Source organism: Pelodiscus sinensis, chromosome 5, assembly GCF_052426305.1.
Source record: "Pelodiscus sinensis isolate ZL-2025 chromosome 5, ASM5242630v1, whole genome shotgun sequence".
In the NCBI taxonomy this organism is placed as follows: Eukaryota; Metazoa; Chordata; order Testudines; family Trionychidae; genus Pelodiscus; species Pelodiscus sinensis.
The window spans coordinates 122,051,847-122,065,442 of NC_143056.1; the positions used below are offsets into that span (position 1 = coordinate 122,051,847).

At 47.2% G+C, this 13,596-nt stretch overlaps 1 protein-coding gene across 10 annotated transcripts in view; it reads right to left on the minus strand.

The window, feature by feature from the left end:
- The window catches only part of RASSF7 (Ras association domain family member 7), a 121,892-nt gene that overhangs the window by 85,064 nt on the left and 23,232 nt on the right, over window positions 1-13,596 (minus strand). For 4 of the 10 annotated variants that reach the window (XM_089778701.1, XM_089778707.1, XM_089778706.1 and 1 more), the window contains one exon: window positions 11,089-11,196. The exons of the other annotated variants lie outside the window; for them this stretch is intronic. In XM_089778701.1, the coding sequence (XP_089634827.1) occupies window positions 11,089-11,196 (108 nt within the window). The remainder of the gene's footprint in view (window positions 1-11,088; window positions 11,197-13,596) is intronic. 10 annotated transcript variants of the gene reach the window in all.

Below are 13,596 nucleotides of genomic sequence, written 5' to 3' on the forward strand. Positions count from 1 at the left end.
TGCCGACATACTGAGGAGGAGAAGAGGCACAGGAGGAAGGGGAGACTGGCTTCTAGTCATAATCAACAGCCTCCTGCTGTACCTGGAAACATCTGTCCTCACTGTAATAGAACTTGTGGTTCAAGGATTGGCCTTATCAGCCACTTGAGGGTCCATAACTCCCATAGACAGGGCTCAACACATAGTGTAATCTACTCACCCGTGGCGAGTAGATTACACCCCGGAAGAGCTGGCGCGGAGCGATCTGCGCATGCACAGAACAATCTGTGCATGCACAGAGCGCAGAACCGTGTGGATGGCGAGGGGGGTTCGCCGCCACTCAGCGAGACCTGCCCATAGAAGATGATCATACTCAGCAACAAGTGATCGCCCATCATCATCAGTTCTGCCAGCACAGGTCCTCCTGGCATGTACATTTCCCATGCCCCAGCTTTCTAGCAATTTTATCTTTAGAGGATAAAGTGGGCTGAGTGTGTTTAGTGACACCACTGCCGCTCACTGGTGATGCCTCTCTGGTGGAGGCCCCAAACCAGCAAAAGTACATTAATAACTTGGCTCCCACGCTGTGCTGTGGCAAGACTACTGACATGCTTCATCAAGTTAGATATGTGCTTGAGGCCGTGAGTGTGGGAACTAATATGGTTTGGGAACAGAGGGCTTGATTCTCCAAGGATGTGTTTACTTACGGTAGTGCAAAGTGCTACCCAGTCAGAATTTGCCATCCCACCAGGGTGTTTCACACGCACCTCACCCAAGTGTGAAGGACAGCCAGCCCACAGAGGAGACTCAAGCCCTGGGGTGCCAGAAAGAACCCACAGGAAGCAAAAGATGGGAAAAGGTGGGATAGATGTGTCCAGGTGTAAACTCCTCTTGCCAGGCTGTGTGACTAGCATCAGCCACCAATATGACAGAGGAGAGTTTAATTAAATGCAATTTCAGGTTGTGTCACTAAAGTACTTTATAAAAAAAGGGGGAAATCCAAACCTGGTGGGAAACCCCAGGTGCATTCCAAAGCCTTAGCTTCCCCCTGTGAGCTGACAGGGATAGCAGCATACTCTGGTTTTGAGAAGCGCTTTGCACTCATTCAGGATAATAGATGTAGTTGGCAAGACAGCCTACTGCAAAGCTGAGCTAGTGCTTTAGGCCTGCAAGTAATATCTGTAACATTTTGCATTCCATAGCCAAGTATTCAGGAGTGGGCGTGGGATGATAAACATGGAAAAGCTTCTGGGATGGGAACGTGTAGGACCCCAGGGCAGGTGGAGGGGGAAACGGCAACAATCTGAGTAGCCAAAAAAACGTAGCTCTGGGAGCAACTATACAGCTTGCTGCATTGCTGCCCTAGGATTAATTAGCTTTCCCTTTGTTTCCACTTTGAACAATGACAAAGTTATACTTCACACACTTCCACAGCCCAGTCCCACAGTGGGAGCCTGGGGGCAACCTCCCTTGGCAGCACTCCAGCAGTACTTTTCAGTCATGATCTCAAACAGCTTCTGCAAAAGGAGGGTAGCCTCATCACCCCCTTTTGCACAAAAGGGCCAGTGTAGACAGCTGAGATTTGTTTTGCGCAAAAAAGCCCCAATCGCGAAAATGGCGATCGGGGCTTTTTTGCAGAAAAACGCATCTAGATTGGCATGGATGCTTTTCCGTAAAAAGTGCTTTTGCGGAAAAGCGTCTGTGCCAATCTAGACGCTCTGTTCCGAAAATGCTTTTAACTGAAAACTTTTCCGTTAAAAGCATTACTGGAAAATCATGCCAGTCTAGACGTAGCCCAGAGGTATGACTATTGCAGGAGTTACAGCAGGGACCTGGCTGTAGAACTACTGTGTTCTGTTTCCCTTCTTTGTCACCGTCTCACAGGGCACGCTCAGGTTCCCCATCAACAAGGGTCTGGGTAGAGAGAATGAATTAACATTTGTAATGATGTTAAAGATCCTTGAATGAAAGGACAAGGTGGGCACCAGGGATTTATGATTTAAGGGCAGAGGGTTACTATTAAAGGGCAAATGTTTATGAACTTAGCAAATAGAGAGGTAGAGTCAGGCGCGATCCTATTTCTAAATCTCTTGTTAGTTTTCCTTCCCCTCAAGTGGAAAGCTTTCCCACGCCAGCTGTTACACCCACTTGCTGGCAGAAGTCCAACTGGACTCTTTCAGCTGTGGGAGCATGACACCTGGTTCTTTATACAGACAACACAGGTTTATGAACAGCATTAGACAGCAAGGGAAGGAACCTGTAGGAAAACAATATCAAGTGAGTTTCTATGAGGAGGATGCACAGGGGATGGGCCGAGATGAAAGAGAGGATTTTGTGGTTGGTGGGAGACTAGCTCTATGAGAATAAACAGATCGCTGAACTCATCAAGGCAGATTCCTACTGCCCAAACTTGGCAGGGAAAGGAGAGCATCAGGTAGTCCAGTGGTTTCCGCCCCCCATTTATACCGTGGACAGGCAAACCCACTCACAAACTTTTGTTGGACTGGTATCGTTTTATTTGCATATTTGCCACAGCTGAAGCCAGCTGTTTACAGCAGTTCTGGGGGCCAGGACTGGGGTCCACCCCGGCCCCAGAGCCCCCCCCAGTGCCAGCCCTATCCCCTAGAGCTTCCCACCCCTCTACCACCATGCAGTGCCAGCCCCTGACCCCAGAGTCATCTGCACCCAACCCCCCCAGTGCCAGCCTCCTGTCCTCGGAGCCACCCATCCCAAATGCCTCAGTGCCAGCCTCCCAACCCCTCCAGAGCCTCCCTGAATTAGTCCTGCCCCCAGAGCCTCCGGTGCCTGCCCTGCCCCCCTCACCCTGAGCTGCCTCCCAGTTGCCAGTTGAGCACTGCTGCCCAGGTCACGACGACTGCTCTAAGGCTGCCATTCCAGGCTCCATGCACTCCTCCAGCTGCTCAGCAAACTGGTCTTCCATATCCGGTAAAAGACCCCACCCCTGCCCAGCACTTGTTGGCTGAGAGGCAGGGCAGGACACACCTCTCCCAACAGTTATGGTGGAATGGGAGGTGAGGGCGGTGTATCCCAGGCCTGGCCCCCAGAACCGCCACGGCTCGGCAGCCAGTATTGTGCTGGGCTGTAGACTGGTGGTTGGGAACCACTTAGGTAGTCAGTTGCAGCTCGCTCATCCTGAACTACCAGGTCCTGGTGTAAATTAAAGTTGCAGAGGAGCAGCTCTAACTTATGCCACCAGCTTAAAGCCATTGGTGGATCACAGTCATCCTGTGATCAGCCACTACACAAGATCTTTCTCCTCCTGTCACTTCCCACTGAGACATCCCCAGCTAAATAGCAAAAATCCTTATTGTTAGTCCCTAAAATCTTGGGTTTTGCATTATTCAATGTCATCCCATTTCTAGTACTCCAGTTGATAAAGTTGCCTAGATCTTCATGTAGGATATTCTTTACTGGCAAAACCTCCCAGCCTTGTGCCATCTGCAAATTTTATTAGCACACTCCCACTTTTTGTGCCAAAGTAAGAAAGAAAAATATTAAACAAGATTGGTCCCAAGACCGATCCAGGAACTCCACTAGTAACTTCCTTCCAGTCTAACAGTTCAACTTTCACTATGACCTATTATAGCAGGGGGTCTCCAACTTTTTAAAGCATGAGATCACTTTTTGAATTTAAGTGCAATCCAGGATCTACCTCAAACCCAAACACTCAAACCTTGCCCCGCTTCCTTCCCACCCCTTCTCCACGGCCCTGCCTTTGCTCACTCCATCCTCCCTCCTACCCCCATCCTCATTCACTTTTGTTAGGCTGGGGTCCTGGGGAGGGAAATGCTGACTCTGCTCTTGGGCTAAAGGATTTGGCGCATGCAGGGGTTCTGAGCTGAGCCTGGGGCAGGGAGTTGAGGTGCAGGAGGAGATTCAGGGGGCAGGCTCTTGGAGGCAGTTTGGGTGTTGGGGAACTCAGGGCTAGGGCAGGAGTTTGGGGTGCAGGAGAGGTTCAGGACTGGGGCTAGGGTTTGGAATGCAGGCTCCAGCTGGGCACTGCCTATCACAGGTAGTGAAGGGGATTAAGGCAGACTTACCCCTATTCTAGCCCTGCACCACTCCCAATAGCAGCCAGCAAACTCTCTCCATCCCTACCCCCCACCCTGCTCTGTGGAGATGGGGTACAGAGTAGGGGGAGGGGCACCCGTACATCAGCACCCCCTCCTCTTTTGCCCTGCACAGCAAGCAAAAGGCTCCTGGGGGTGGGGGGCAACTCCAAGGCAGAGGGCCCGAGCAGCCAGCACAGCAGTGCTAAGAGGGCAGATGAAATGCCAGCACTCAACAGCCTCCAGGCCAAACCTGTCAGGATCACCTGTCAAAGGCTCTAAGATCTGCCAGTAGATCCTGATCTACTGGTTGGTGACCACAGTATTATAGTCTCCCCTTCAACCAGTTCCTTATACAGCTTTCAGTTCTCCTGTTAATCCCCATCTTCTCAAAGAATCAGAGGGGTAGCCGTGTTCATCTGTATCTGCAAAAACAAGGAATCCTATGATGCATCAAAGACTGACTTTTATTTGGCATAAGCTTTCATGGGCAAAAAGCTACTTTGGATAAAGTGGGTTTTTGCCCATGAAAGCATATGTCCAAATAAATTTGTTAGTCTTTACAAAATCACAGGACTCCTCCTTGTCTTCTCAAAGAGTCATTAATAGCTCTGATGTTAATATTTATTGGAGAGAGGGGCAGGAACTTTTTGAATTGGAAGTCAGCACACGAGAGAAGACACTCAGGCGAGAGACCCCATAAGTGCTTAGACTGTGGTAAAAGTTTCATAGAGATGTCAGCCCTGATTACACATCAGGCCGTCCACATAGTAGACAGAGCCCATAAGGGTTTAGATTGTGGAAAAAGTTTCATATGGAAGTCCTCCCTCATTTCACATCTGAAAATCCACACGGGAGAGAAACCCCACAAGTGCTCAGACCAGGGACTGGCAACCTATGGATCGTGAGAGATCTAAAATGGCTCTTTTGGGGTTCACTTTACAGTGTGGGTCTGTGCGGTGCTCACAAAAAATAGTTCTTTCTCCTACCTCCTCAGCAGCAGCACTGACCTTCCTTGCACCTGGAAGGGAAGCAGCTGCTGCTGCTCATGGGTTTGGGTGGGGAGTACCAGGGCCATGTGGCAGGCAGCTGCACTGGCACTAGGGCTGGGAGTTCCCCGGGTGCGTGGCAGAGCAGAAGCTGATTGGTGTGCAGAGGTCTCAGAGCAGCCCCACCACAGAAAAGAGAAGACTGAGAGGGGACATGGTAGCGGTTTTCAGGTATCTAAATGGTGTTACATGGAGGAGGGAGAAAAATTGTTCTCCTTGACCTCTGATGACAGGACAAGAAGCAATGGGCTTAAACTGCAGCAAGGGAGGTTTAGGTTGGACATTAGGAAAAACTTCCTGTCAGGGTGGGTAAACACTGGAATAAATTGCCTAGGGAGGTTGTAGAATATCCATCACTGGAGATATTTAAGATCAGTTTGGACAGACATCCATCAGGGATGATCTAGATCAGGGTGGGCAAAAGGGCCTCCGTGGGCTGGATCCGGCCCGCCAAGTATGTTGATCCGGCCGGTGGAGGCCCTGCTGCTGCCCCGCCTCCAGGCCAACCAGGGCCTGGGGGCAGGGGAGCGGTGTGAAACTTCCTTTGCCCTTTCCTGGCCCTGCGAGGAGCCCCGCCTCTTCCCATTTAGGCCCCACCCCTTCCTGTTTAGGCACCGCCCCTTCCAGGGTGGCCCGGGGATACTTCAAAAATTTCTGAAGTGGCTCCCGGGCAAAAATTATTGCCCACCCTTGATCTAGATGGTGCTTGGTCCTGCCATGAGGGCAGGGGACTGGACTTGATGACGTGTCGAGGTCCCGTCTAGTTCTAGTGTTCTGTGAAGAAGGAGATCAGGTTGGTCTGGCACAATCTACCTATTTACAGCCATGCTGCTTTTTTATCCCATTTATCATTAAACTCTATGGGTATGTCTACACTGCAGCATTATTTCAGAATAATGGATGTTATTTCGAAATAATGGCAAGCTGGAGGACTTCTTACCCCAACTCCTGTAACCCTCATTTTGCAAGGAGTAAGGGAAGTTGGAAGAAGAGTGCTTTTCCTGCTGTGTAGACAGTGCCTAAAGCAGAATTAAGCTATTTTGACATAGCTGAAGTTGCATAGCTTAATTTGACTTTTGCCCTGCTGTGTAGATGTGCCCTAAATTCATAACTACTATTTTCTTTCAAAATCTGTTCTAAAACTTTGCATATGATTGAGGTCAAATTAACAGACCTGTAGGTTCCTCGATCACTTTCCTCCCCTGGCATCCTTAGGATCTGACTGGTACCGAACCAGAGAATTTACTGAACCACAGGAGGTCAATATTGTCTAGTAGCATAACCAACATTTCCACTACTTACTTGGCTTGTAGAAGGCAGTTAGGGGTAAATTAGAACTAAACAACAGCACAGAACACAGAGCCTGCCTGGACTGGTGGCTGTAAACAAACTTTATGGGACTGCAGGAAACATGGCTACACCCATAATAAGTGGACATGTGGCTAACTAAAATCATGCTGGATCATGAATGTTGCTGTATCAGAGAGTGCTGGACTATAGAGGTTCAACTTGTACTCATGGAAGTTGAGCTGCAGATGGAATTAGAAAACATCTGCCCTATGAGCAAGAGGTAATAAAAGCCCTCTGTGGTGAGATTAAGAAGGAGCACTGACAACCTTAATAGCAATTCTTTATTTGGGCTCCTGCCAGCCAACCCCACTGTAGCCTCCAGCTCCAGGGTGATGCCCAAGCATGCCCTTTTTGTGATCTCTCAGCTATCATGGATCCTCAGCGGAACATGCTTGCAGATGAGGCAGGAAAGGGCTTTTGGTTAAGATACTGGAGTAAAACTCAGAAAATCTGGGTACAATTTCCAGCTGCGCCACAGACTTCCTATCTGACCTCAGGCATGTTATTTAAATCAGTCCCCACACTATGCAACGGGGATAATATCACAGCCTGTCTCCCAATCTTTGTCTGTTTTGTCTATTAGACAACGTCCTTCAGAGCCGAGTTTGTCTTTTGATAGAAACATATACAGGGCCTAGAACAAGCTCACTGTGGTTGGGGACCCTCCAGGCTACTGGAATAGTAAGTAACTATTACAGACACTCTATAAGAAGTGGGCTGTGCCCACGAAAGCTCATGATACCATCTACATGTTTTGTTAGTCTATAAAGTGCTACCAGACCATTTTTTCTATAAAGGAACAGGGATTTATTTTTTGTTTTGCAATTTCTTTTATTATAAAGATCAATACCCTTGGGAGTTTAAAATCAATAGCAAATAAGGACAATTATCTAAATAATTTGCTGCATACAAAACATATATTCAACAGGCCTGGAAATTTGGGGGAGGAGAGGCATCCAAGGAAGGAAGTGTTTCTAGAGCAGGGGTGAGCAATAAGTGCCCTGAGTACTGGATGTGGCTTGTCAGGATGAGCCCCTGGCGGGCCTCAGACACTTTGTTTACCTGAGGATCTGCAGGTACCGCTTGTGGCTCCAAGAGGCTGGGGTTCACCGTTCCTGGCCAATGGGAGCTGTGGAAGAGGTGCAGACCTGCAAGCCTCTTAGCTCTGGTCTATGCTAGGGAGTTATTTCAAAATAACTCCCCTTATTTCAAAATAATAAGCAGAGTGTTCAAACTATCAAGCCCATTATTTCAAAATCTGTACTCCTGCTTTCCTTGGCGAATAAGCTTATTTCAAAATAGTTATTTTGGGAGTTATGTTGTAATAAGTCCACCCCTGTTCTAGGACATAGGTACCTTTAAAGAACACAGCTGTAACAAGGCAGCATACCAGGCATTGATGCTCATTCCACAGTTCCTGGCATAGCACTCAGGCATGCCAAAGACTTGATTCCTGCACCACCATCTGCATCAGTGCAATCTCTTCTTTAGAAACACCAGGTCTGTTCCAAACCCCACTGAAGACTTAAATGGATTTAGATCAGGCCCATGGAGGAAAGCAGGGGGTTGGCCCTAAATAAACTCATTGCTCTTACCCCTTTCCTTTATCTCCATTGTCTATAGCAGGGGTCTGAAATATATAGCTCTTGAACCACATATGGCTCGGTATGGAACAAACATGGCTCTTTTGTCATTCCCAAAATACATGCAACTTTTTAAATTAAAATGAAAAAAATCAAAATTTAAAAAATGCAAAATTACTCCTGTAGCTGGCAGGTGTGCGTGAACCTGGATTTGACCAGTTATGCTGTAAACTTCAAATGTGCAAAAAGATGCAGCAGCAGAAGCCCCATTTAATAAAGTCTGTGAATACGTTTCATTGATGCTATTATTAATCATGTAAATTATTAATAATATTAAGTTATACATTTTCAGTCATGCAAATGGGCCTTCTTATGAGGCTCTTTGTTGACCACTTGTTCTGAATTTTGACATAGTTTGGCTCTTTGGTTTGAAAAGTTTGCCAACCCCTGATCTACGGAATATTCGTCCAGCAGCAGCACCATGGGCTGGGCTACTGCTCTGGAGGAAGTACATTTCGCGCTGTCTATGGACCTGCAAATAGCTGAACAAGAGATAAAACTACAAGGAAAATTGCTTGAAATTGCACATCAAAGCTCAAACAGAGGGGCCCCTCTGGAAATCCATTTTAAACAGCTTAATCCAAAAGCCGATACATCAGTTGCTGATTTAAACATCTGCCTGACAGGCAGGGCAAGCAGGACCAATGATCTTCCAGCCTGTTGCACATAGATCATGGGAGAAAGCATGTGGTAAATACACTAACTCATGAGGCTCCCCAGGGTAGCACAGGCAGACTCTTGTGCCTGTTCTGAACTGGTACTGGGCACTATGAGTTAGGCAGGAGGAATCAGCCAGCAATACAATTATTCCCAATCAACTGACAATTTGGGGTGTTTTTTCAAAGCTCCAAGAGGCCCAGTGTTACTTGGGAATTTCACCTTTCACTGAAAAAACAGGCTTTTGGCCTGCACGGTTATGGAGAAAGCCCTGGGAATATCCTTTATCAAAACTTCAAAACAAACACACAAAAAACAAAACTAGAGGGTAAATAAAAGAATCCCACATGATTTTAAAAAGACACAAGATTTTGGTGGGGCTGGACTCACGAATTCTAAAGGGACAAGCAGTCCTGTGGCTTCTTATAGACTAACAGATTTATTGGAGCATAAGCTTTCGTGGGCAAAGACCCACTTCAAAATTATAAAGGCTTCCTTTTATTCTATATTATTTTGTAAGTAAACATCTTGTGAATACCTCACTTTCAGAATATGATTTGAAGAAGTGGGTCTGCCCCATGAAAGCTCATCACCTAATAAACCATCTTGTTAGTTTTTAAAGTGCTACATGACTGCTTTTTTTGTTTCACCTGTAGAAGACAGGCCTGGGAACTCTGCTGGAGACAAACTCTGCTAACACTGAAACTTATGTTCTCATCACCTACTAGCCCTCTTTTGTCCTCTGATTGCAGATAAGTGTCCACTCCATTTAAGTGGTTTTTATTGTTTTTAAAGCATGTGTCAATCTCCTCTGTTTAACAATCTGTCTCACCTTGCATTGAGCTGCCACACCTACACATCTGCATTGCTGCAACTGTGAAGGCCTTTCCTGTACTGACAGGAGAGCTTCTCCCTTGATATAGGTAGCCCACCTCCCTCAGAGGTCCATCACAGGAGAGTCTTCTCATTCATTTAGTGCTGTGCACATCAAGGGCTAGGTCTGTTTAACTGGATTGCTCAAGGGTGTGGACTTTTCACACCCCTAAGTGACAGAGTTATACTCACTTAATTTCCTAGTGTAGGTCAGGTATCAGAGGAGAATCTTTCCCAGACTGGAAGAAGAGCTTCTTCCACCAACAGAAGTTGGTCCAAATTAAAGATATTAACTCACCTGCCTTGTCTCTCCTACATGCAAGATGCAGAGGTCTCCCTGTCAGTACTAGGAGAATGGGTGCCCCTTGGCTGGGCAGGAAGATATAACACAGAGTCAGAACTGAGGTGCATTATCAGTATTGTGGGCTCAGAACAGACCTTGTCTACATTGGCAAGTTTTGTCACCGAAACATCCCTTTTTAATGACAAAACCTGGGAAGCGTTCACATTGCAATGTGACAAGTCACAACAAGCACCCAGTTTTGGCAGCAAAAAACTTCCAGCTCGGTGAGGGGTTTTTGTCTCTCCCCTCCTGTTACAGTAGACAGTCATGTAGTTAAGCGCATAAGTAGCTCTGCTGCAATGCGTGATGTCCTACGCACATTGAACACAACATGGGAGAGAAGTCTGGGATCCAGGATTTCTCACAGCAGATGCTGGAGTACCAGGCAGCAAGGACTGTCATTCAAGTGGCATGAAAGTAAGTCGAAAGCTTGGTGAGGGCTGGGAAGCAAAGAGGTGCCTGATGGGCCATTTTTCACATTCCCAAACTAGCACTATGTTGTGAATTCCCACAGTGCTTAGCGACTGAAGGAGATGCCAGACATTGTGGGATGCTTCCCCACATTGCTTTGCTTTTTCTGTTGACTGGGGAGCTAACCATAAAATGTGGACAATGGGTGGCAGAAAAACAGGTTTGGCGAGTTTTCAGTTTGGGACTTTTGCATATCAACTGCACTTTTGTCACCAAACCTTTCCAGGGTAGATATAGCCGTAGGTCTAGGTGGAGGTGCATTGGCAGAGCTGTTGAGAGGCCCAGCATATACATAGCAGGGCTTGCTGCAGATTTGGAGTGAGGTACATTGGAAGAAGGGCCTTACCTGCCTACATATGTTGGGCACCTTTGGAAATTTTACTTGGAACAGAAAGTACAATACAGTGGCATACCAATCTAGCACTGCCACATCCTGTCATACAGAGCGGATTTACTCCAGCCTTTCCCCTCTAAACTAAATTTGAGACACTTCACCTCCCATAAGCCTGCCTTCCAGGACCTGTACAATTCAGGACAAGTAGCAGTTTTTAGTCTGGGTCTCCCATTTGTCCCTATGGCAAGCTCTCATGTGAGCATATGTCTCTGGGGCCACCAGAGCAGATCTATTTTGATGCCAGCTGAAGGGTACATACCAGAAAGAACCTCTGCATCTTGACAGCTCATCACAGCAGGGAACTGTTTGTGCCAGACTGACCCACTTGCAATGTTGCCTGGGACCAGGGAAAGCTTCTGGGTTTGCCCTGTGTGTCAAGGGGCACAAAGTTTAGGACACCAAGAGGGCAACTGAGTCTAAATTTATTTCAAGCTGATCTAAGTGCAAGCACCCACTGAATTGCTCTGAAAAGCCAATGCCTACTAAACACTTGCCTGACAAGCTTTCCCCTGGCTACCTCCACCATTTGTTACAGTGTCATTCACTAGATAGCCAGGAGGAGACAGGACACTGAAGGGATAATTGACACAAACCTGTAATTAAAAGATAGATCCAACACCCCTCCTTAGAGCTGCTTCTTTGCTAGTCAGTGGCCCTGTGAGATGCACCTTTGTATTGTGTATGCTACTTACTGTATGTCAAATACTTTTCATCTTCAAAGATTTCTGAAACATTTAATTAACTTATTTTCCACCCTCCAATCATGTTGGGAATTAGCATCCCCGCATTACACTTGGCGGGGAAATGAGCATAGAAAAATTTAAGTGACTTGCCTGAGGCCTGAGTGGGAGTGGTATTAGTGCCAGGAATAAAAAACAACTCTCACCTGGCTTCCAATCTTATGTTCAGGCATCACAAAACCATCCATGACATTTTCAACCTCATCTGGACAGACGACTTGAACTCCTCTGGATTTCCATAACTTCAGTAAGAGCCACCCATCAATGACATACACTCTATAGTAGGGCTGGGGATCTTTTTGGGTCAGGGGCTACTGTCTCAGAAAAATTAGCTGGGTGCCACATAAAACAAAAGAAAACACCTTCACAGATGTGGCCCCCAACTGAAAAGCAGGGCAAAAAAAGACTTTCCCCTCAAACTGCAGCCCCATGAAGGAGGTGCTGAGACTCAGAGCTTACCACCAGGGCTTGATTAACTCTTCTGGAGGCAAAATCACCACACTTGCCTTCACAGATCCAGTCAGCCATCCTGACTACACCAAGAAGCCTGTTATCTGCAGCCAGGCATTCTGATACCACAGCCTGTGCCCCAAGAAGAAGTCCAAGCCAATTGCAACCCTATTCACTGAACAAACACGCCTCTAGTTGTCACCTGCCACTCCACACTGGAAGCCAGGCAATATAACATCAGACAGTTAGAACCAATATTCAATGGGAACTGCATTGTGAAAGAAATCTGTCCTGAACTCTCATTTCTGGCCTTCAATCAACCCCCACCTCATCATCGGAAGCTCCCGACAGACCAAGCAGGACATATACATTCAAAGTGGCACCAGCCCCTGACAGAAGAAGAGCTGCAAATCCTGCAGTTATATCTCCACTGCTACAACGATCAATACCTGCTTCACAACACACCTCTCAAGATCCTACAAATGCCTATCACACAGCATGTAGTGCACCTGAACCTGTGCTCTTAAATTAATTTGCACATGGGTGGTCAGTGCAGCTCGGGCTGGAGGAGTCAGACCCCCAGCCCTACTTACAGCTTCATCCCCTTTGCTAAGTCTCCACCCACACCATGGGGAGGGGAGGAGGCAGGGCAGTGCTCTGAGTGTGCCCCTCCCACACCATGGGGAGGGGAAGAGATGGGAGCAACACTCTGCCCCCAGAACGCTTACAGCAGGTGTTCTGGGGGCATAGTGTGGGTGGGGCCATACCTGGAGGTTTGGGAAGGCAAAGCCTTCACAGAATCACAGAATACAAGAACTGGAAGGGACTTTGAGAGATCATCAAGCCCACTGCCCTGCCCTCACAGCAGAACCAATCTTTCCCACAACTAGGCTACCAGATGCCCATGAATTTTCAAAGGAAATGAGAAAAGACAAGCACCACCTCCCTGTGGCGGTGGGTGAATACTTTTCACAAAGCAATCGCTGTGTATGGGACCTATCAATCCTTATTCTCAAAGGAAACCTGCACTACATCTTCAAAGACAATTCTGGAAGCTTAAATTCATAATTTTGCTAGTTACTAAAAATCATGGACTGAACAGAGATGGACACTGGATTCATGGCTTATTACAACAATCTGAAACCCACTTAACACACCCCTCTACTTCCCAATCATCTCCCTCCCTCTCCAAGATTTCTAAAGTATAATTGGGCCTCTTCACCTTGAATACACACAAGGGCTGTGTCTAGACTGGCCAGTTTTTCCGGAAAATCAGCCGCTTTTCCGGAAAAACTTGCCAGCTGTCTACACTGGCCGCTTGAATTTCCGCAAAAGCACTGACTTCCTACTGTAAGAAATCAGTGCTTCTTGCGGAAATACTATTCTGCTCCCGTTCAGGCAAAAGTCCCTTTTGCGCAAAGCTTTTGTGCAAAAGGGCCAGTGTAGACAGCTCAGATTTGTTTTCCGTAAGAAAGCACCGATCGCGAAAATGGCAATTGGGGCTTTTTTGCGGAAAAACACGTCTAGATTGGCACGGACGATTTTCTGCAAAAAGTGCTTTTGCGGAAAAGCGTCCG